General features: G+C 42.7%; 1 protein-coding gene across 2 annotated transcripts in view; it reads right to left on the bottom strand.

The window, feature by feature from the left end:
* Positions 1 to 7,462: 7,462 nt before the first annotated feature.
* The window catches only part of SLC38A1 (solute carrier family 38 member 1), a 37,825-nt gene continuing 21,300 nt past the window's right edge, over positions 7,463 to 23,987 (bottom strand). For both annotated transcript variants that reach the window (XM_085043837.1, XM_085043846.1), the window contains exons 5-16: positions 21,685 to 21,758; positions 19,974 to 20,066; positions 19,575 to 19,656; positions 18,325 to 18,407; positions 17,365 to 17,423; positions 16,270 to 16,395; positions 14,007 to 14,086; positions 12,803 to 12,903; positions 9,618 to 9,736; positions 8,942 to 9,083; positions 8,736 to 8,833; positions 7,463 to 7,699 (exon numbers count right to left, since the gene is read on the bottom strand). In XM_085043837.1, coding sequence (XP_084899963.1) covers positions 7,598 to 7,699; positions 8,736 to 8,833; positions 8,942 to 9,083; positions 9,618 to 9,736; positions 12,803 to 12,903; positions 14,007 to 14,086; positions 16,270 to 16,395; positions 17,365 to 17,423; positions 18,325 to 18,407; positions 19,575 to 19,656; positions 19,974 to 20,066; positions 21,685 to 21,758 — 1,159 coding nt within the window. In that variant the 3' untranslated portion in view covers positions 7,463 to 7,597. The remainder of the gene's footprint in view (positions 7,700 to 8,735; positions 8,834 to 8,941; positions 9,084 to 9,617; positions 9,737 to 12,802; positions 12,904 to 14,006; positions 14,087 to 16,269; positions 16,396 to 17,364; positions 17,424 to 18,324; positions 18,408 to 19,574; positions 19,657 to 19,973; positions 20,067 to 21,684; positions 21,759 to 23,987) is intronic.

The raw sequence follows: 23,987 nt of genomic DNA on the forward strand, positions 1-23,987 counted from the left end.
GGGATTGGTTGGAACTAAGGGGAGGTAACTCGTTTTTAGAGTGTCCACCTCTTTAAATTGTCTTAAACCAAGAAAACGTGGCAGGCAGGAGGAGGTGGATCTGGTTAACTCTGGGAAAAGGACTTGACACTTTAAATCAGGTAGCATTTTTAAGGAGGGGATGTGCTTCTAATCTCTGGGGTACATTCTAACTTGTGTTGTTGTTGTGATGATACACTTCCCTCCATTTTTCCAGGACCGGAGCTCCCATGAGCCCATAGCTCAGGGAACTCACAAGGTGGCTTTGATCTGCAGAGGGCTCAGACAGGGCTGGCCTGTGCCAGTTTACTTTCCTAGCCATATTGTCTAGGCCTCAGCCAATCACCACCATTTTCTAATACCAATAACCTCACATTTTTCAGGCAGTAAGCCATGACAAGGTTGAGGCACACGAAGCCAGAAGCACCGTCCTTTGCCAGTGCCATGACATTTAGTAACACTGACAGCTTTAACAGTCTCCATTTTCCATAACTGTAAGCTGAAGGGGATATGCGTGGCACTTAATATTTGCAAAACACAGATGCTGAGTTGCTTGAAAATTTCTGTCTAACCACACTGGGATCTGTGTTAGGAAGTCAGTATTTCAGCCAGAGATCCTTAACACAACTGACTGTAAAACAAAGGGTGCTGCCCTCCTGCATGGGGCTGAGAACAGGGAAGGAAGCTTCCTTGTAGGAAGCAAAGCCCATGTTCAGTTTATTATGGGTTTGTGGTTAAAAGTCTTAGAAATGGACTTATCACTTGTGCCTGTTCCTACCATCTCCACTTTCTCCACACTTCGTACAGTTGGCATGAGTGCTTACTTCCAGCTCTTAGTGTAATGGGGAATGAGACATCTTAGTGGCTTGCATTTGGGCTTCAGCTTGAAGACTAAATGCAATTTCACATGAATTTAAGACAAACTAAGACCCCACATGAAGCAGATGGAGGAATGTCTTCCTTCAGACAAAAGCACTGCTTGCCCTAGGAATTAGTAATTATTCTTTTTGGCTTTTTTTTTTCACTCCCCAACAGGGACTGGTCAGATGTACCCAACAGATCTGGCTGACTTTGGGGATACATGCCAAAAGTAGAAGTGCATGGTTGGAGAGGAGATTGGTGTTTTTAACTTCGGCTGCATGGTTTTAGGTGAACTTCAGGTGAACCTGTCAGACTGCAGTGCAGAAAGCAGCAGGTATTTGTGGTAGTGCTCCATAAATTATGTTCCTGTGTCTTAAGATATGACTATGAGATGATTAAGCTTGGCTGGGTAGAGAAGAGTGTGCAAATGTATGCCAAACAGAGGAGACTACTAGACCAGGTCAGTGCAGAAGCTTGTACCTCTGTGCTCCCAGGTTTATGGCTTTAAGATACATCCCTGAGCTTGGGGACTGGACAGAGAAAAGTCTGGCAGGTGTTTAGTCACTTCAGGCACCAGTTTGACATCTGAACTCAAACCAAATTTAACAGCAGCCTTTTAAGTTACACTGCCTGACTTGACCTTTAAACAAACTGCTGAGCACTCACACAGCCTTCAAGGAGCAGCCAGAAACAAGGATTGGCCTTGAGGAATGCTGTCATCTTCAGCAACTGCAGACTGTGGTAACCATCTGCTCCAGCTTTGGGTACCTCTAAAACTGTATTAGAAACTTCACCTTAAGGCTCCATAGCCGTCTGTTGATGCTTTGCTCTATAAACTGCACCAAATCTAATGTAGTTGGCTTTGCAAGAGCTGCATGCCCTAAATTCAGTGAAAATACTTGGATTAAGAGCAGGGAACATTTGCTGTTCAAGGCATTAAAATGATACATAGTCATCCCTTTGGAAGAAACAGTACGGCCCCAACATTAATTTAGATCACAATTTTAATGTTTAAAAACTAAGAGTTAACAGAGAGATCATAGAACTTCATACATTTTATTTACACACAGAAACTGAAAAACTGTGTTGTTTATTTGGATATGAGCAGCACAAAGTTAACAGGTGATGTTAACAGGAGCAAAATATGACCGATGACTCACTTCAACAATCTATTAGAGATGAGCTTGTATCAAGCATACATCATTCAAACAACATTGTTTATACTGGATCTGTGTGAGCCTTAGCATATGTTGGGACACTAAAAACGGGTTTCTATAAACAAGGTAAAGTTCAAGTCTAGTGGAAAAATACATTTACAGTTTATATTTTCTTGGCTATAACACTGAAAACAAAACGTACACTTGTATTAATTTTAAAAGCTCTGTAGAACTTACTGTATATAGGGGTTTTTCCCTCAAATTTGTGCTCATGGTAAAAGCAAATGTTATTTCAAGTTTCATTTTCATCCAAGCCCATAAAGTAAACTTGGAAAAAACCCACAATTATTTTTAGATGCATTTCTTAACCTCCATTATTCAGCAGTCCTGAAAAAATGTTTCCATGCTTTACCAGTGAGAAAGTCTATGCAAGGCCTCTGATGGATGTGCTCTCAGGACATACCCAGCCCGCCCCTCCCATCACCCTCACTCCTGGACAAGCAGCTATCCCACAACCTCTGCCTGTTCACAGTGTGGGATGTGCAAGCAGTCCCTGGCCAGGGGAGCTCTTGGCAGCCTCGGGTGCCAGTGTTTTGGTTGCATGAGAGCAGGGAGGTCTGTGGCAGAGGAGCAGCCACAGGGCTCTGCAGGAAGGGAGGGGGCTGGAAATGGCACCAGTTGCTCTGGTTGCTGCCCACCCCTGGCCTGTTGTACCTTTTTTTTTCTGAACAACAGGCATTTCTGATGGCTGAAAATGGAAATGCAGAAGATCTACCCTGACATCTCTTTGTACTAGTTGGGTAAATACATGCCTGGATACAACATAGCATAATGCTGGGTCAAACTGCGGGCTGCAGTTTGCCATGGTTTTCTGCATAAAGCCTTTCCAGCACTTTATTACCAACTGACCTCAGCTGAGGAGGCACAAGGTATCTGGGTACCAAAGAGGCCCTTTAACAAGGGAGATATTTTACCCAACAGGAAGACTGGCAAACTTGCTGTTGAGAAAACAGGGAATCATGCACTGGAAGTTAATCCAAGCAATTTCACTGGACCTTTTATTTCTCTTTTTACTCTAGGGATGTAATTATCATTTCAAGTTTAGGATTTAACTTGTGAATTCTTGGGAGAAAGAAAAGGATATACATTTTGCTAAGAAGCTAAAGTATTTGTTTTTCTATTAAAATTGTTCTTAATATGCAGAGCCTATCTCAACACTTCTATTCATAGGGGATAAACAACTGCAAAAATATACAGCATCCTATTTATTTACAATATATATGTACATAAAAATGAAATTTCCTACCATACAACACAACTGCATAGATTTGTCTTCAGAAACATAAGTATGTGTACAATTTGTGAATTCTAGACTTTTCAGCCCTGTACCTTTTATTAATAATTATCTTTTTTTTTCACAGTTTGTTACAGAAATCCTTACATTAGATACAAATAGAACATTCTTTACTGTACGTTATAGGAAATAAGGATTTTCTGACACCAAGGGCTCTGGGGATTTGTTTATGAAAGCACCCTGGCACCAGCTGATAAAAGCCATCTCATGGAGCTGCTGATGGAGCTGAGTACATTCTGCGGTGCCTCTCTCCTACAGGCACTGGGGTGGGCAGTAGGACTGGAGGTGGGACACCACCACTTGAAAAGTTTTGTTTTGACCAAGGTGCTCTTTAGCCTTAATGTAAGGTTCAAGCGAAGAAATGTGTTCATTTAAAGATAAACTAGACATACCATTAACTGTTACTGTTTTAATACTCAATATCAGAAAGCTGTGTTGCGCTTATGCATTGTAAGGCAGATGTATAGACAAAACCCACATAACATCCAACCCACACTTGCATATGTGACCTATTACAAGTGGAGCACAGGCTTTGGGTTTTTATGTGGCTCAGAAGAGCAGCCCTCTGAGCAGATGAGCATCCCCATCCCTGACCTTGCAGGATGAGACCAGCTGTTGTGCCCTAGGCCTGCACACGTGCCAGGCACCACTTGGTCCGTGTCAGCTCTACAAAAGGTCTGTGCTGGTGCACGGATTTGGCATTGGCCCTCTGACCAGGAGCAAGCATCACCCAGAGAGGTCACTGCCCCTGAGATACTGTTCCCAAATGACAATTTACTTTGTTTCACTAACTAGGCATGTTTGCCATTGGACAAAGAAGGGCAGCTGTTTTATGGTTGCTTTAAACCCGTAACTATTGTCTTCGCAATGTGCTGTGGACTACAAGAGGCAGCAAGGCTGTCTTCTAAGTGTAGGATTAACTCTTACAATGTTACTAGTAGTCCCTGCTTCTAATTAGTCCTTCCTTGTCCCTTACCACTCAATTGTTACTATTACACAAATGAGAATTTTAAAGTTTTTTTGTTGTAGTTATTAGGAGCAATTTTGCATCCAGTCTATGACACTTGTGGTGCTCACAATAGTGATAAACTCTCTATGAAAAGAAAGCATGCTATGATCTACTAAGTAGATATGGTACTCTGGATCCTATTAATTTTACAACAGAGAAACTCCTACAGCATTTCACTGTGCTCTTAAAATCCTAACTAAAATGTGGGACTTGTACAATCGTGGCTACAGGTTCACTATTCCAAATGAACTGAATAACAGCAGTACATTTTACAGATAACCTCATACAAATATTGTCATCCATCACTGATGTTGACAGTTACAGCAGGGTCTATTGCATTCTGTTAAGAATGTATAAACCTGATGAGAAAACAAAAAGCACGTTATTTCACGTTCATTACCACAGACATCAATAAACACGTGATTCCTTTCCATAAATATCTATAAATATGATGCCAGTAAATCAGTCTAAGCAGAATTCCTTTTTTTTTTTTTTTTTTTCTCAAGAGACTAAGAAACAAAGTCTGTTAAAGACTTAATATTTTGGGTATCTATTTTTTAGTATATAAGACATGCTTTGGTGGACCAGTACCTTGGGTAATTTTACTCTATGCACACTCAGCTCATTCTCCCTATTTATTCAGTAAAACTTCAGTACACAAATAAACTGGGAAAAAGGAGAAGGCAGAATAGCAAAGAGGAGAGAGAGGAATAGTGATGGTGGAGGTTTAGGAAGATGCAAGGAACAATCAGTGACCCAACAGGCCTTCAAGTCGAAGGAAGTTGGGTGCCAAAACTCAGTGGTTGGTATTTCAAACAGCAGACTACAGACTATTTGCAGGCAAGGGGAGGAAAAAGGAAGAAGATGTCACAGACGTGACCTTGCTGGAACCCTGTGCAGCAGATCAGACCTCTGGCTAATACCTGTATACTTGAAAGTCATTCCCAGGAGCTCATCTCTCGCAATCGCCCAACACACGGAGCTGTGCTGCTCATTAATCAGTAGTAGAAGAAAGATAAAGGGGAAGGAAAGCAGGAGGGCCTGGTAGCATCTTAAGGATAACACTATACAGCATTCTCAGGTCTGAGTTAGGTTTTTTAGGATAAGATCCAGAGAGATTATAAGGCACCTCAAAACCTGAAATGCAACCTCAGCAAGCTGAGTCAGAGAATGCAGTGAGATGCTGGGCTCCTGCTGCAGTGACCACTGAGGGCTGGGTGCCTGCAAAAGGAAAACCACAAATTTACCCCTCAAGGTGAGAATCCATTCTGCCTTATTTCTGGATCACAGTGGAGTATCATCAGAGGGAAGTACCTCACTGCCTACGCTAAGGTACAGACACAGAAGTCTGGGCTTAGTAGGCTTAACTTCTGCAGCATGAATAATCTGCATCTCAATGCCCAAATTCCTAGGAAGGCCCCAAACTAACCTCTCTGGATGTTACCTTTAGAAACCAGCTTTCAGGGTCCTGAGACATATTCTGTGGTCTCAACTCTCAGTGACTTCAAGCCATGTAGGACAAGGCGATGGCAGCGGAGGCAATTCAACAGCTCACAGAAACCCCAAGATCCCAAATAATCTATCCTTAACCTCAAAAAGAGCGAGTTGCAATGACAGGTTCCTCACAGCTGATGACAGTCTACTTCCACAGTTACAAAGGGAGTTATCAATGAACCAGCTACGGGGAACAAGAGGGCCACTGCATACTGAATGGTATGGCTTGAGCACACCAAGGGCATCACAGCCCTTGGGCATGAAGTGGGGCTCCCTTTAGCCATCAGTTCTTTCAGAGGGAGCCACATCCATATTCTGAGACACTTTTTAGCTCCACGGTGAATGACACAAAGTGAACATGTTTGTGCTGCTGGCAGTGCACTAATAGAAGATGTCTGCTCAGGATAGTGAGTGATCACCTGCCTAGCATTTGAGTCTCTACAAGTAGTTCTCTACACCAGCTATAAGGCATTAGGCAAATGCTTATTCTGTCAACAACAGTGTTTCTGCTAGTAGTAACTGAGTATCTTTTAATTGTTATGGAGAATCAGTGAAAAATGTAAATGAAACCTTCTAAATATAAAAGGTATTTTTGTTCATTTAAAGGAATGTTACAGATTTCAATTTCCATTAGAAATCCAGTAGTTTTGCAGAGTGAGTCAAATCCTGCTCCCACTGCTGTCAAAGACCCCTCTGACTTCAGTGGGAGGAGGGTAAGACACAAGAGAGGAGCAGTCCCTACAAGGTATGGAAAAGGCATGAGGTATGATTAAATGCTTAGGTTTTAATAGAAGTGGAGTTGCTTTTTTTTTCTGAGAGCAATGGGGCATTACTGAACAGTTTAATGCTGAAGAAAATGTAGGCTTCCTATGGAAATCTCCAAATGTCTGCGTCTCTTCAGGCTCGAGTACTCATGGTTTGGGGTCAAGTTCTGGTCAGCCTCCAGCTCAAGTGTGCCAGGGGAATGCTGGCTGGCAGTGGTGGCTGTCCTTCTCCTGCTCCCTGCACCACATCACAAAGACACACACAGACACACAGCCTGCTCCCCAAAGCCATGAATGGGCCAAGCCCTGGGGCTGGCTCCCCCACCAAACCGTCAGAGAGAAGCACTGGATTTAGGACCTACGCTTACACAGCGTAGTTATGCTCTCGTGGTGCTTCTCATGCCTGTATCCGGAACGCTACACTTAACCCAGTGAGGCAAATGGTGCCTGAAACAGCAACAGAACAAACAAACAAACCAACAAACCAGATGCATACAATTAGAGAGCAGAGTTTTGGCTAAAAGAGGGGGGAAGGATGTGAACGGACAACACTCCAGTTGGAACTGATAGCAACAGGCGCTGCTGCCCTAAAGGAGCAGAGCTTGTGGCTGAAGGGCTAAGGATAATAATGGAATAATGGAATTCATGGGCGGAAGAGGGGAAACTAATTCTGATGAATTTCTATGAACGACACTCTGTATAGTCTCACAAACTAACAGATAACACAGACTTTTTGTGGATCAGAGTGATATGCCTGTTGGAAGAATGGGTCTGTTTTCTGCAAGAAAATACACCCATAGCAGTATTTTCAGTACTGGATAATCATTATTTGGATTTGATTTGAGTAAACTCACAAAAGGTGGAATAGACAACAGAACGGATGGTTGCGATTTTGGTGTGTAGCAAACAGGGGTATCTTCTTTTGAGAACAAGGTGAACTTCAGTGGCCTTCGGCACTGCCTCCCGATTGTACCCAGTCATAGATGACCAAGGGAATGCTCACTAGGGAAAACAATACCCCCAGTGCCAAGAAAAGAGAAGCCTGAAACAAAAAAAGGAGAGAAAATTAATAAAAAGACAATTAATTCACGTATTTTAACTTCTCTTAAGGAGATTTAGAAGGGGAAATATCAAAGTTCATCAGCTAAAATGAGCTGGCACTTCTGGTAAAGACAAGACCCATAGATAATTAAACAGATTAGTGTCATTAATAATTACTTGCTGAACACCACACTAATTTTTTTTCTCCTTTCAATTCACTTCTTAAACACTGATCATCCCTTAAGAGGATTAAGTGAGTCTGTTTTTAGGACTGATCAGCTCTGCTCTTTCCAAAGCCTCACGGAAATCAGTATATTCTTCGGATATGTGCTCATCAAAGTTCAGCCTTTTCATCACGGGATCTGTGGATGCAGCCAAAATGAAACATGTTTTCTACCTGTCTGCTCAGAGAAGAAAGGTCTGACCTTACAATGCTTCCAGTGCATGCCCCGTTAGACTGGGAATACACAGGAGTGTTGCATCTTTTCAGCTGCAGCTATCTCTGGGGCTCATAGGAAACCTTTCCAAGGCCCATTCCCATCTGCTCATGCATGCCAAATGGCTAACGTAACATTTCAGCTGGCTGCTTCTGGTGGAACCACCCTAAGTCTGACTCAGGTCCATTTAAACCATGAGGAATACTGCAAATGGAGCACTTTGCATGCTTTCTGGATCAACACACAGAAACAGAGAGAGCTTGCTGGGCTGAAAGGCTTGCTGAGGGGGCTGGAGGGGTTCCTGCACCCTGCTGACAGCTACTGCTGCTTGCCAGCCAGGGGAGTGCCTCACCCCACAGAGAAGGGCCCCCCCCAAAACACAAGATACCATGCATGGTATGGCCCCTCCACCAGGGGACCCCCAGGGTAAGCAAAAGAGAAGGGGTGAGCAACGCTGCCAGCAGACTGAAGCACAGAGGATGTAAACGATGTAATGTAAAGGACCTCACACATATGTTCAGATTAGGTCTGCTTTGCACCTAGCACATTACAGAGAATGACAAGATGAAAGTGTTGGACAGATGAGAATGGAATGCATACCCAAATCCTCTGAGTCAACTTTGATCCATCCTGCTGTGTAATTTTTAAGTATAACGACGAAGGAAGAATGAAAATCAGCATATTGGCAGAAGTGACCCCTGCAAAATTCAAATGAATGAGTTTTGTTAACTGTCAGCATCAGCTAAATATTGTGTTGCTGATTAGCAACTGTTTTTTATTAGTAGTACAAAACCAGGATACTGTACCTACAACTCCAAAAATATCCTTCATGGATGGGATAAAAATGACCAACAGGTTGATGATAACCAAAAGAACAAAAGTAACCAAAACATGACGGCATAAGTCAAATTTTGTTTTTCTGGCCATCTCAAATAACGATGAACGCACCTGTAAGGGAGAGAAAGAAAATTCTCTGTCAAGAATTGTCTGTGAGTCAATTCAAAGCTTCCTGTGTTAAACTGGTTCTTCATGTGAGAAGTGCTGCATAGATCTGTCAGAAATTTTGGGTTGCTAGATGTAATGCCCTTTGAAATACTCCTTAAAATTAATTTGTTTTTTCACAACTGTATGTGCATGTGCAGTAGGATAGTCCTCTCTTTTTAACATGCCTTTTTGAATCCTTCTGCACTTAAAAAGGAACTTCACCTCTGAGCCTGCTCCAGTAAAGTGATGTGAAGTAAGAGAGGACCCTTGTAGATTCAATTTAAAACAGATTTAAGATCAAAAGTGATTTATTTATTTATTGAATAGAGAATTTCTCCAGAAATTAGTGGGAGTCTGGCATGAGAAAATACTAAACCAAGCTCAAGCTCTTTTTGTAGGTGCAACATTGTGGTCTCAGCCACCACTGGACTGTGGTTTAAAGAAATGTGCTGTGTCCAGCTGTAACCAATTCCAAACCATGCTGACTTTTTTACTTACAGTGAAAAACAGCACTGGCACGGTGAGTATCACCGCCACGATCACAGCCAAGCGCACAGTCAGAATGAGGATGTCATCTTTGCTCTGGTATTTGTGAAGCAGATCTGACTGCACGTTCTCTATGGGAAAGACAGTAAGATAAGTGTTCTGGCAAAAAGGCAATTAGTCCACAAAAATCATTGCTTAACAACAGCCTTCTTGAACAACAAGTGATTTATCTGTAAACAAAAGAGTATGGAATGAAACATTCTTGAGTTAAAACAGCACTTTGAACAAAATCCCAATGATCCCATTATTCCAGATTAATCCTTTGGAGGCCTAATTTAGGAATGCGTCTTAATTCATGACAGCACATGCCTAAGTCTAAGGTAATTTTCACTGTAGAAAAGACAACAGTGAGACATACATGAAAGCTTGCTTACATATATACATATATACAAAAATAGGTAAAGTGAAATCAGCTATTTTTAATTGGTTCCATGGACTTTTTTTTAAAGTTTCAAATTATATAAACACATGCACTGCAATGGCTGAACTTAATATAAACTGCAAGGTCTTGAGCTAAATTAGTCTAACCAGCAAATAAACTTCCAGCAAAAAGCAAGTGCCCCTGTTCTCAACCGAGAACAAAGCCTATCTTGGGTCAGCTCTCAGTGGGACACTCTGACATTTGCACTCAAATCCCTCAGCAGCTCCTCTGAGGGCTGCCAGCAGAGCCTGCAGCTCAGCCCCACGCTGGCCAGCAGCCCTAACAGCCAAGGCAAATCACAGGGGGTGCGTAACGGGGAGGTGCTGGCAATATATTAATACAACCTCCTGCCAAAATGTTTCCTTGAAGCTGTGATTAAATAGTGCAGAGCAGGTCTGCGTGTACTAACCAGCAGGAAAACCAAGTTGCTGAGGGACCTACATGTTGGCTTTGTAATTTTTAAATTTCCAGGAGCAATAACCCTAAGGGGTGGCTGTTAAGCATGCCACAAAACACACTTGCTGCCCCTTTTTAGGCCCATGTTTTGTTTCTGCCTGCTAATCTTAGAAAGGTGGTGGTAAAACCTCATGTATTCCTGGAGGCAGAGGGATCTGTCCTGTGGCAAAATGCCTACGCTCCCCCCAGGGCGTCCTTCTGGGTAGAGACCACAGGTCAACACCACCTATGCAGTGCTTGAATCCCCACCAGGAGAAAGAAAACACTCTCCCACCTCCCTGCAGATCAGGAGTGGGGTTTTCAAGCCGGGCACATGCACAGCTTCTGCAACACAGAGCTTACTCTGCTCCTGCAAGCACAGACTGCAACTTCTGTACCGCTCACGGGCTGCAGCCAGGTAGGAAGTGAAGGGCATGGCTTACAGTTGAAGGTCTGTTTTCCTTTCAGCTAGATACACCACAGAGCCCAACCACACTGTGACCTTTTAGGGGAAGAAAAACACCTCTTTTCTGTAATTCTGCAATGTAAATATAGTCATCACTGCAACACTTTTGAGAACACAGCAAACAGACAAGTACTATTGGTGTAAAGAAGAAATGGTCACAATAAAAATACTGTTCTTACCCAGGTAAGGGTAGAGAAGAGGGTTAAAACACTGTAAGTGAACATATGAAAGGTAAGGTATTTTCAGTCTCAAGGGGAAGAAGGAAGGAACTTTATGGGGGAATTTTATATTTCCTCAGTGTCTTTTTTGCAGCCTGTCACTGCAATGACACTGCAGAAGCCCAGCAGAGCTGCGCAGCTTCCACCTGTGGGCTCTCGGTGCTGGAGAGCAGGGATGCCTGATGTGGGGAGAGGCACACAAGACACCCCAGGGATTCCTCCGCCATTCCCCCTCAGGAGGGCCAGAAGGACGCAGCCCCTACCTCCTCCATGGACTCCAGACCCTCGTCCTTGAGGGATGTGGGAGATTCCCAGAGAGGAGCGCCACAGATCTGCCTCCTCAGATCCCTGGGGCAATCACATCAGAATCTCCTCCCTGCCAAAGCGAAGGGGTCCATGCTGATTTACACCCACTTGCTCCCTGGGGCTGCTAATTTGATGCATCTCTAGGAAAATGTGTTAGATGGGAGCAGCTGGATGAGAACGGCTGATGCTGTTGTCACTTGCAGCCTATTTGTGGGTTTTTTGGGAAAATTAGAACAGATGACCTCGAGTTACTTCAACACATGTATACTCAAGGCCTCATAATCAGAACGAGAATCTGAGAAAGCAAATATGAGATAGGTACACCTTTGAAAAAAATGCCACAGTTCATATTTACGTGTTTTGTTTCTCTTGCAATTGGTGGTTCACAAGGGACAGTATCATGAATGAGGAGATTGTAACAAAAAGGTCACTTGGAATAGGGTGGAGAAGAGTGATGAGTGACTCTGAGGTAAAAGGCAAACATCAGCTTTGTCACCTGTCTTGTAACCTCTTAATAGTCCATGGAAAAAGACACTACTTTTCAACATTCTTATTATACTGGAACATGGGAGTAGCTTCCTGGGAAACATTCATCTTTTATCTTACTTTACTTAACAATTGTGCCTTTAGGGCATACATATTGTATCCTTTAGTGATACAACGTGATTTGTTCATTAACTGAATTGAAATGCATGGAAAGAGACAGGGTGGGAGTCTCAAACACTGAGATAATCATCCTTCGGTGGTCGAGCTGGGACAACACTCAAAGCTTCCCCACCTTCACTGCAAGCTTGTTTAACTGAGACCTAAAGAGGTCAGCTCTAAGTACACAGGGAAAACATTTGGTCTATTGCCTCTATGATGAAAGTGTTACTAAGAAAGTGAAAAAGCTGTGATGGCCGATTTGTTAGTCATTTCCTAGGACCTGCTCTCAAATCTGTCTCAATTTCTGCAAATATGCATGCTTCAGCCATTACCAATGCATACATCATTCAGGTGAGTACCTTGCAACAAAATCTTAGTGGGGCCCAGCTAATCCCCAATTCTGTAAAACAAATCTCTCCCTCATATTTTGAAAATGCCTTTTGCAAATAATACTTTCACTTGTGCTTTTCATCCAAAAGGGAAAAGGAGAAAAGGATTTATTCCTTCAATATGAGAACTTTAAGGAAAATTATTTGGAAAAGTATTTTAATATAAGTGGATGGGACTTTCCTTTCCAGCTGGGATACACTATTGATTTTACATGTATCCCCTTTCTATTCTGATCAGTAAAGAACTGCATACTTACCGTAGAAAGTCAAATAGCCAAATATGGCAGTCATAAAGTACATCAGAAACATGGCAAAAAATGAGATATTTGAAACCAACTGCATTTTTTTCTGTGAACGGCTGGAGAAAGAACAAGAAAAGAACACATAAGAACAGTTGGGCTGGATTTTTCAATAGCTGTTTCAAAATGTATTAGGTGTTTGCATAACCATAGTAATTCTGGGGAGACTCATGAATGCATTTTCATTTAAAACAGAAACTCATTGACAGCTACACAAGGAAGACAAGGATTGGGGAAAAGGACCCTGCTCCATGTCTGTACCTGCCTAAACAGTGAGGCCGTGTGGAGAGACGAAGACCCTGAAACACTTTGGTAATGAATTTAAAAGGTCAAAATGAAGGAAACATAAAATTATACTGAGAGAAAAAAAACCCAAAAGTGTTCTGAATGACTGCAGAGAAATTTTTCTCCCCATGGGTAGAAAATAGATCTATGCAGACCTGTAGAACAGGTTACATGTAAATGTTTAATCTTTAGATATTTATTCTGAAATATTCACACTCCAGTACGTAAACGTAAGACTTCTAAATCCACACAAGGATGGCCTTAATAGGTATCTAGAAACCTGCTCCAGTCACCTGAAATTCAAAGCACCCAGGAAGTGTCTGAGGGCAGTCATGGGTCTGACTGACCCCGACCTCGCCCTTGGGGCTCTCCCATGGCCCAGAATCATTGCAGCTGCCCAGGGCTGCCAGCAATGTCACAGCAGGACTGGTTTCCAGCTCCCCACAGCCCTTCCCAGCTGGAGATATCAGTGAGACAGCACTACCAAAATAATCTTTAAATATCAGTGAGGCTGAAAGCACTTTTATTTTCCTGGTACTGCAACAGATTTTTAGTAGCACAAATGCTGTTAGCGGAACACACGCCTCTCCTATGCCGAGTATCAACCAGCAGAACTTGGCTGTCCCCAGGCTGCTGTGTACTTCCAGGGAAAACTCCCAAGTATTGCATTATTCTCCACCTCCCTCACTCCCACCCCAGCAGCACAGCATGCCTGGGAGGCCAGATTTCCTAGCTGACAGCCATGCTTGTTGGCTTGTTGGGTGTTACTAAAGCACATCTCTGAGTGGCACGATGATTCAGAGCACCTCTGTGCTAACATTTTCCATGTAAAACGGTTCAAAACAATAAACTCTGAAAAAAAAATAGAAGGGCTTACTCTTTAAGTTCGCTGTAAATCGGGAGAACTGATGGATGGCACACAAATGCAAAAGCAATGGTGGGCAAAGCGTACACGGTCTGTTCAGAGAGAATTTCAGAAAATAAGTTAAGAAGAAGTATTTCCCCCAATGATATGAAGAAATGTTCTTTGTTCAACTACCTCAGCTCCCAGCTCGCTGGACTCTTAAATTGAACACTGAGAGCCTTCTGAGAAGGCAGAAGACCTGTCAATTAGCATATATTTAATGAAATGTGGAAAACAGTGCGTTTTCAACAGGAGGACAAAGTCTTCACATTGGTGGTGTGAGTGCAGCCCTGACTGTGCTCACAGAGCACAGAGCTGGAGGCCACTCTCTGCTGGTTTTGCCCCTGGGATGGGTTTGCCTGCCCAGCTACTGCCACCATTACTAGCACAGTGTCACGCGTGAAAGGGACGTATGGCGGGTCACCGCTACGCTACCCTGCCTTGGCATGGAGAGGGGTGCGCACCCATGGTGCTAAGGCTGAAGTCCTGAAGAGGAAGCCCGTATCCAGACTGTAAGAAAAGAGAACAGGAATGCAGAACTTACAAATAAATGGATAATTCAAGGTACCAGACTGAATCCCTTCATTTCTCAGGCCAACAAAAGGACTAGGAGTGCTGTGGAGGGAGCATGCTTTTTCTTGGGGAAAGAGAAAGACCACTGTGTCACCAGGAAGCACAGGAGGCTTCCGAGTGGGACCTCAGCCCCTTCTCCACTAAGAACTGGAGTGGGTCTCAGTTCTCAGTCAAACTTCACAAATTATCTCAGTGCTCAGGCACTTCCATTCTCCTGAGGGAACAGGTATGAGCAGAGCTCACAGGAAAAAATAGATCCTCCTCTAAGGACAACATGAGTCCATTTTTACATGCAGTTCTGTTCCGCCCTCTGAGATCTACTTGTGCTGGTCACAGGCATCCCCTTCCCATAGAAGACATCCTATGGTGCACCCAGGCCTGACAGATTCAGTAAATGCACTGGTTGCTCTCCAGAGGTCCTTCCTTACCCAGGCCTTTGGCACCTTTTCCTCACTCACAGCACAGTACTGTTGTGATACCTTCATCTGTAGAGATATTTAGAATTTGCCTGGATACAGCGCTTGGGAGACCTGCTTTAGCACAGGGGTTGGACCAGGTGACCCCCAGAGGTCTCTGCCAACCTTGGTTATCCTTCTACTCTGTGAAATTGTCCTGTCCCTCCTCTCATACACCAAAGTTGCTAAAATGACTGGCCAATTGTTGGCCCTAAAGGCAAACCTCTGGAGTTCAGCTCTACTGTGCCTAATTCAGATGGACCGATCCTTCCAAGGTGCCTCCATTGGTTCTGAGACAAATGCTGACACTCACTGCAGAAAAAGAGACTACCCTTCAATGCTTTCTGAAACATACCTACACCTAAGCTGCCATCACACACCAAGTTAACTAATTCTTGGTCCATTACACAGGGTCTGGGGTGATGGTTACCCCCAACTATAGAAAAGTGCTTGGACTGGCTTCTTCAACTGAAGCTGGTAGGTTAAATAAAAAAAAAATTACTTTTTGCACACCTCTGCTATAAATGTGCATTCCCTATGAATGCAACTGAGGCCCTGAGAACCACGACCTACTGCATAAGGTGCTGTTTCCCTGGGAACACTACATTCCAGCACAGCTGACAGGAGCCACCCCTCGTGCTCCCACACAGTTACAGACAGCTGCTCCCTCACATTCACTCAGACAAACTTTTTCTACAGCTGTGTGGTGATGGAATCCAGCTGAAAGGCAACCTAATTTTTGCTGGATTATCTTTCAACCATATCTTTTTCTCAATCCAGTTTACCGCATGGCAACAGAAACATGTACCCTGTCCCAAAGAAGCGGTTTGTGTGCAGGACAGAGATTATTTCTGGGTTTGGATGCAGGTGTGGCTTACTCAGCCTCTGCTGAAGGCACAGTTGCAGCATGGATAGTAAGCAGCAGTGGAAAGGAAAAATCTCCTAAAGAAAGCAGTCATTGTCCACTGGTAGCTCAGGCTCAAGGCCTTAACACATCTACCACCAGGGCAGGACAAGACTGCAAGGAGGCACATTCACCATGGCATCTCTGTAAGACCAGGCAAGGAGACCCATTGTGCATTCACCATTGGATCCCAAGTGGAACCATGAAGATTCAGGCCCTTTGTGATGCTGATCAGATTAAGAACATGTGCTGTAGGTGCATCTATTACATGAATTAAAAGTAAGTATTATAAAAAGAAACATACCTTGGAATTAAAGATAACATACTTTGGCTTACACAAATGTTCATGTGCTGAGCTATTTGCTACCATAGATGATGTTGCATTTAGCTCTGGTCCATCACAAGGAATTTGAAACTTCTTGTAAATAACCTAGAATAAGAGCAGAAGATAGCTAATTGCTAAAATAATAATAAAAACCAAATTAAAGTGAAAACATGAGTGAAACTGTTGGCATCCTGGCCTTTATCAGCAATAGTGTGGCCAGCACGACTAGGGAAGTGATCATTTCCCTGTACTCAGCACTGGTGAGGCTTCCCTTTGAGTGCTCTGTGCAGTTCTGGGCTCCTCACTGTTGCTGTTGAGCCGCTAGCAGAGAAAGGACCCGGGTTCTCAGTGTGGCAAGAAAAGAGAGATTTATTGTTTTGATTCCAACTTATATAGACTTTTCAGAGGTCACCCAGATTGGTCAGTCAGAAACCTCCCCCTAGGCCTGATTGGCCAGGCCTGAACTGTCCAAATCTCGAGACACTGTTTCAATAACATCAAAACTTCATCTTTGTTTATAAAACACAGGAGAAAGTTCTCATGGGAAAGACCTGTGCTAGCCACACCTCACTACAAGGACATTGAGGTGCTGGAGTGAGTCCAGAGAAGGGCAAAGGAGCTGGTGAAGGGCCTAGAGTCAGTCATAAGAGGAGCTGCTGAGGAAGCTGGAGGTGTTTAGCCTGGAGAAACAGAGGCTCAGCAGGGACCTTACTGCTCTCCAAAACTGCCTGACAGGAAGCTGTAGCCAGGTGGGGCTCAGCATCTTCTTCCACAAGTCACAGGATGAGAGGAAATGACCTTAAGTTGCACTGGGGGGGTTCAGATTGGACATTAGGAAGTTTTTTCATGGAAACAGTTGTAAAGCATTGGAAATACTGCCCAGAGAAGTGGTGGAGTCACCATCCCTGAAAGTGTTCAAAAAACATGTGGATATTTCACTTGACAACATCGTTTAATGCTGAACACAGTGCTGGGTTGACAGTTGAATTTGATAGTGTTTAAAAGTCTTTTCCAGCCTTAACAATTCTATGATTCTAAGTGACTCACCCAACAAAGAAAGCAAGCTGAACTTACCACTACCAGGAAAAATACCATACAGCTTAATGAAAATCCACTGGTATAGCCAAGGTATCCTGAAAGAAATTAAAAGGAAGGACATAGAATAATTTTACTAGCCTTACTTTGGTTTGTCCTTCTTCATGAAAAGTTCCAATGTATTATACATTTAATATGTATTGTGAACTTCTGGGCAGGACAAAAGCATATTCTGCTGGTGTGGGAGTCTCCAACAGTCTTGCAAGTCTCCTAGCTTTCAGGCATGTGTGAGCCTTACTCTGACCTGTTCTGACTTCCTCAGGGTCACCTTTACATCAGTTTAACTAACTTTAGTTTTAAAAGAGGTTGTGATAATTGAAAAAAACCTGAAAGTGGGCAATTGCAATCAGAATGTGACCCAGCTTCCCTGCTATGAGTCATGTCAGCTGAGTTCGGGTTATTGTCTCAGAAGTAAGATCCCAAATGGACTTTGGTGCCAAATGTTGTTACACGTTTTTAAAAAAAATCACTGTGTACCTACTGACATCTCAGTGGATTCAAACACATCTGAAAATGCAATTCTCTGCACATACCTCACTTCAAAGTCCAATACTTCTAATTAACCTCACCACTAAAAATTTTGATGCTAATAGAAAAACAACATTTTTCGTAATCTCACAATTTGTGAACTTGTTTTTACAGGCCGCACATAAAATAGAATTACCTTATGAAATGAAGACCCTCTTAACTATAATTTTTTACATCAATTTCCACAATTGTATGGATAAAGCTGGTTTATACTGAGCTTAATCACTGTGATAATTTAAGCCTACTTTTTTCAAAATGCTCAGAACACAGATTATTTCTGGATCAGGAAGGCTGCTTAGATTACAATGAGAGCATATTTTTCTTATTAACAGTTGAACTGTCAGTTTGGCCATCAGCGGCACAATGTCTGAGTCCCTTTTTCTGACTTCCATAATGGCATTTTCATCTTACCTAAGTTCTTAAGGAGACATAAAGGGAGGATTATACCAAATGTCACTGCGACAACAAGAATCCGCCCATCCACATACCATGCCCTGTATAAAACATTAAAAAAAAACCATACTATGAGCACACCTTAAACATTTTCTGGTTTTCCTCACTCAGTCATCCTCTTTGCTTGCTTTACTTACAGAATTATCTTTGGTCTCCTTACCCTACAAGCTCCTACAGAAGGAGAGAAGGGACCACATCTTGGCTTTGCAGACTCATTAAGTATCCACGGCACTGCTCTGACTCTGGCCGGACAGATTTCCATAGTCACCAGACTAAATATTACCCTACCACTGAGATCAGTGTGTGGGACTGAGAGGCAGAACAACCACCTCTGTAACCTGATATAAGCCACCCTGCCAGGATGATGAAAGATCATGCAAAGGGCCACAGAGCACAGCGGGGCCATGGGGCCATCATGAGTCATTTGCCAAACCACCCAGGCACGTGACTGGAGTGGCAAACCAGGCTCCAGCACGATGGCATGCACTAGCCACCTCAAGTCTGTATCTCCTCTACCAAAGTGCTTTGCATCCTACTGGAAAGCAAAGAAGAGGGGAAGGGACAATGTTAGTGATGTTCTGCACAACCCATTCCCATTGCTTGGTCCAGTTTAGTATGAAAGCCTGAGGTATGGAATCTCTACCACCTTCTCCTGCTCTGCAGCACACCATATAATCCAGTGCAAGGGGTATTTACTGCTATAAAATAATGTCACCCCTCTACTAAAGTAGCTGCTAAATGCAAGCAGTGTTAAGTGGCCAAAATCTAAGTATCATATTCTGTAGTTGTCATCTGCTAGTATCAAAGAATTCCAACCTTATGGACATTGTCTCAGGGGCAAAATGATATAAGAAGGTGACAATGCAGGGAAACACGTAATATCTTTAATTTGCATAGTTCCCAATATTTTCAAGTGTTGCCTAACACTGTAAAATACTGGATTCTGTGATAAGAGCTTTGTATATAACACAATTCTTCATGAAAATCTGGTGTGCAAAGAGAGCAACTAAAGCTTTCAGTTTCCATCCATCTTCTCCTTCCCAAATTTGTCTTGGCTTTTATTAACCCCCTGAGATATTCCTGTGAAAATCTACTTTGACAAACCTTAAGGGTATCCAATACTTGAAGAACTTTTGTAAATATATGCTTAAATTTTACTATACAATGTTAAATTCTACAGTCTAAGTACCAAAACTAATTCAACTTACGAAAAAGTTTCTTCTTTTCCCATTAGAAACTTTATGGCAGAAGGCAGCTCATTTTTTACTATGAAGAGATAGCTCAACATTGCTGGAAGAAGAAGAAGAAGAAGGTAATTTTAGAAAACGGGTAAAATATTTTATGGAACAAGTATAGTGAAGCATCCTGAACCTTTTCCCACATCAGTCTTTCCCACATGAGACAAGACCCTGAACTATGACTGACTGTAAATTACTGATCACTCAGTAATGCAGTATTTTTAAAGGGCTGCATGCAAAGCCACAACTATATTGAGGAACACAAAGATCCCCAGATGTCATGGAGAGAAGGAACTTGACTTGTTCATAGCTATAAAATTATTGAGCAATTTCTGAGCTTTGTTTTTCAACATTCCTAATTTCCTTTACCTCCAACATTCTGAAGAGATGTAGATCCAAAAACAATCATTTTCCCTGGGGTACCAAAGATCTGCTCACCAAGCTTTTCATACACCATGCAGCCTGCATGAAAAGGAGAAAGGGAACAAATATACCACTGAAAGCTGTTGAGCTGAAACACTTATGATTTGTTTTCAGCCAAGCACCTGTCTGTGCAGCCAAACCTGCCCTTTGCAAGTAAATAGGGAGCTCTCTTGTAATTTCTAGGGCTGAAAATTATGTAGGAATGTTTTCTTGACTTCTATGTTATTGTTGGCTACCAGTTACTTGTGAAAAGGAAGCTCTTAATGAGAGTATTACAGCCCTTTAATGAGTCTGTCTATCCCCCAAGTGACATGTTCAGTTCTAGTACCCCCATCCTGGTACATTAAGTTTTGCACCTCCAGTGAGACTAATGTAGAAAGGCTCCTCTCCAGAAAAAAACCCGGCACAGCAGGATCCACAAGTCAGCACTGGCAGCCTGGACACTCACTACTGCCATTATGCAGCTCCCCCTTGCCTTGACTGAATGATCCAAATGAGGACAGCCACTGGTTGACAGGATCATTTATGAGTTCTAAAGACCAAGCCTTAACTTGGGAATTCTCAGTGTCATATGTTTTTGGTAAAAGCAGAGAAAGGTGTAAAATATAACTAAAATTTCTTTTCAAGTATCTGTCAAGCTTGTGGAACTCCTCTATTAATTGGTTTGTGTTTCTGTTAAATGTTTGTTCACTTGGCTGTGATGAAGGCTGAGAAAAAGACTGGGCATTGTGAAGATGGTGAGATACGTAGGAACAGAATGAGAAATATTGCAGATGTTACACTGGGCAGATGATTTTTAAAACGTATCCCATTACCTGTTTTTTTCTATACTACCTTACACCTGAGATTTCTGCTTTGAAGTTTGAATAAAAAATAAGTTTGAGCTTAAATGTACCAGCAACATAGGAAACAGAGCTTAGATTTTGGGAACTAATGGGGCACAAATGTGTCCACATTGAGGCAAATGTGCCTAGTTTAAATAGTCTGTTGCTGACATTATAGATGCTATAACAGTAATCTTGTGTGTCCAAATTGCATATTTAAATATTATAGTATTCTTGTGCACACATTATTTAAAAATATGGCTTCAAACATTGTTAACAAAGAAAGAGACTCCCAGACTTCAGAGCACAGTGTCATTTGACATAATACTGTAGGCAACTTCTAATTTCTGTGTTTAGATAGTGTATCTGTTACAGTTACTCTTCTCTCTGTGAAGGAACTGTTCCCTTTTACTTAATTCTAAGAAAACACCACCACAAAAGTTATCAGGAGTTTCACACTAACCACTAAGGACAAACTGTATTTCCAGGTAAGCTTCACCATAGGCAAAGATCCATTATATTTTATTTGCAATTTGCTTTGTAATGCAAGGAAACTCTATGAGCTATTCCTCCTAGCTCACTGAAGATAACATTTCCAGGCAGCAGAATTCATTCCTCGTTTTAAGTTTTTCTCTTTACAGTGATGCTGTTCTCCATTGCCATGCCTTAAATTCTTGTTAATTCCAGGTTTCTGGCCCAAAATGTCTCAGGCCTTCCTATTGTGTCCACAAAGTGATAGAAACTCCATCTTACACAAAGCACCCAGCCTCATTTGAACGCCTGTCACCTCTTGGTTTTTACATTCTACTGAATGGTGTAACGTTTTAAATTACCTGTTTCCTTTGAACACACCAACAGGAGGTGTATTGAATAAATAGACAGCAGCGTGACCGAAACCAAAAGCAGCCTGAAAAAAGAATGGAAAACAAAGCTTACCATATGAGATGAGGTCTAACACTGCAATATTTCATCTCAGGTCATATTCCCATTGACTCTGAGATTTTTTTTTTATTCTTCTGACAATGCAAAAAGTTCTAAAATACATGTGATTCACATCGTATTTGCAGTTCCACCACAGAGGTAGAAAACCCTGCACATAGAGGGATACAACCAAATAAAACTTAGCAGAGCTGCAGAGCACAGACTGTTAGTGAGTTACACTTCCCCATACTGAAAAAGCAAGAATAAAGACATCTTATCAGATAGGAACAAAGATTTATCAGAGCATGGATGAGCCAGATATGTCACTGAACATCCATTCTAAAGCTTTTTTTTCTGGAAGCAGAGTGAGAATTTAGAGGAAAGTCCTGTATTTAACAACTTCCATGCCAAATGGAAGCATCTTTTCCAAGGACACGTTTCATATGATATCAAAGGGGTGCCCAAATGGCTTTTTATGTGCCTCACAGTGCCCAAGGTGGGGGAAAATGTGGGGAGTTAGGGCTTGACGGGCTTCCCTTGGGAATAAAGGCTGCAACCAAAGGCTTGTACTTTGTCCAGATAGGGATTCATGTTCCCTCACTGATGTCAGTCCTGGTCTGACATGATCCATAATTTAACTTCACATAGAAGAATTGCAGGAAGTAATGACCAAACTGTTTGTGTAGGGAACTTGCTGGCACAAATGATAATTAGTCAGTGCCGGGGGCCAAGTGCATAAAAGCACATTTTCTCATTGCTCAATGTCTTTAATCCAAGCACCATGTGTGCCTTCTTCTCCAACACTCTGACACACAAAGACCTGATGATGTTTTCATGATGTGTGTGAAGAGCATTCAGACAATCTGTTGGCAATTCCTCCCCTTATTATGACAACTACCCTCCAGACACCGAGAAAAACAAGGCTCAAATTTAAGAGAAAACAAACTGCTGCCATAGATAGGCAGCAACACATCTTTCTCATAGGCATACATAGAACAGAGTAAGAAGCCTCCTCCCCCCACTTTTTTATTAGTTTAGACTGGAGATACTTCAGTGCCAAATAATGACTGACTAGTTTCTTGGGGCCAGAGGAGCAGGGAGAAACATAAAGAGGTGATAGGAGCATTCTTTTGCCAGCAAAGAATGATGGTTGACAATAACAACACACTCTTTGTACAGCCCTAAGGGTGTTTCTGCTTGAGAAGGTGGAGAAGGGAAGGAAGACTGTATTGGCTGAGGTCACTCTGCTCCATTTTTTATGAATTCGCTAAGCCCTGCTCCTGCCTGTGTTCCCTGCAGAGCTGTTCCGCCCCTGTCTGCCTACAGACACGGCACTCAGCCCCAGTGCTCGGCTGCTGGGGCTGACTCACTCCCAGCCCCAAATGGCTACAGCTCTGCATGCCAGCATCCAGTCTGTCTTAATGTTAAAAGCTCCCGTTTTTCAGGCACTGAGCTCATGGAGCCTTTGCAGTGGTAAAAATAACGCTCCCAAGCAGCCAGGTATTTATCTGATCTGTTGTCCTTAGCTCCCCATAGGGTTCCTACAGACACTTGGCATTTTCATTAGCACTGTATGAAAAACTTGTTTGTGCTAGGACTGTGGTATGGACAGGCATATTCATGCCAGAACCACCCCTTGGAAAGGAATGAAAATGACCACGCCACTCGCTCTGCACAAATTCAAAACAGAAGCTGGCGAGTTTGCGCTGCAGTCTCAAAAGCACCCCTCTACTTTTTATTTTGCCTGCTTTCAAAGAAGTGCTCGTAGCTATGGAAGGAAACAGCAGATGCAAAAGTCATCTTTCTCCAAAACAATAAACAATTTAGGCCAGGGGACTGATACAGTGTTGGGAAGAACAAAGTGCTTCTGTGATGCCACATTTACCAGGCAAGCTGAAACCTGTGCTGTCCGCAGCCCTCTGTGAAGTCCCAAGCATTGGGGCCAGAAGAGCTGTGAGTCTCGTGCAGTCACAAGAATTATTTCACTGAGCAGTTCTGAACCCTCAAAAGGTATTGGGTGCAGAAGATGGAAAAGCATGGGGTTTGCTCTCATACAGCCTCCCCATGGACTGGCCTGCCAGCGTGCCCTAAACCTCTGCAGGAGTTACACTGTGCCTTCATCACTCCTACAACACACACCCAGCAGAAGCGGCTGCAGTGTGAAACGTCAGCTGTAGTCTCATACTATTCCTGATCTAACGAGCCCTTCTGCTTC

Source organism: Lichenostomus cassidix, chromosome 1Aa (genome assembly GCF_008360975.1).
Source record: "Lichenostomus cassidix isolate B80296 chromosome 1Aa, HeHo_3.0, whole genome shotgun sequence".
NCBI classification, from domain to species: domain Eukaryota; kingdom Metazoa; phylum Chordata; class Aves; order Passeriformes; family Meliphagidae; genus Lichenostomus; species Lichenostomus cassidix.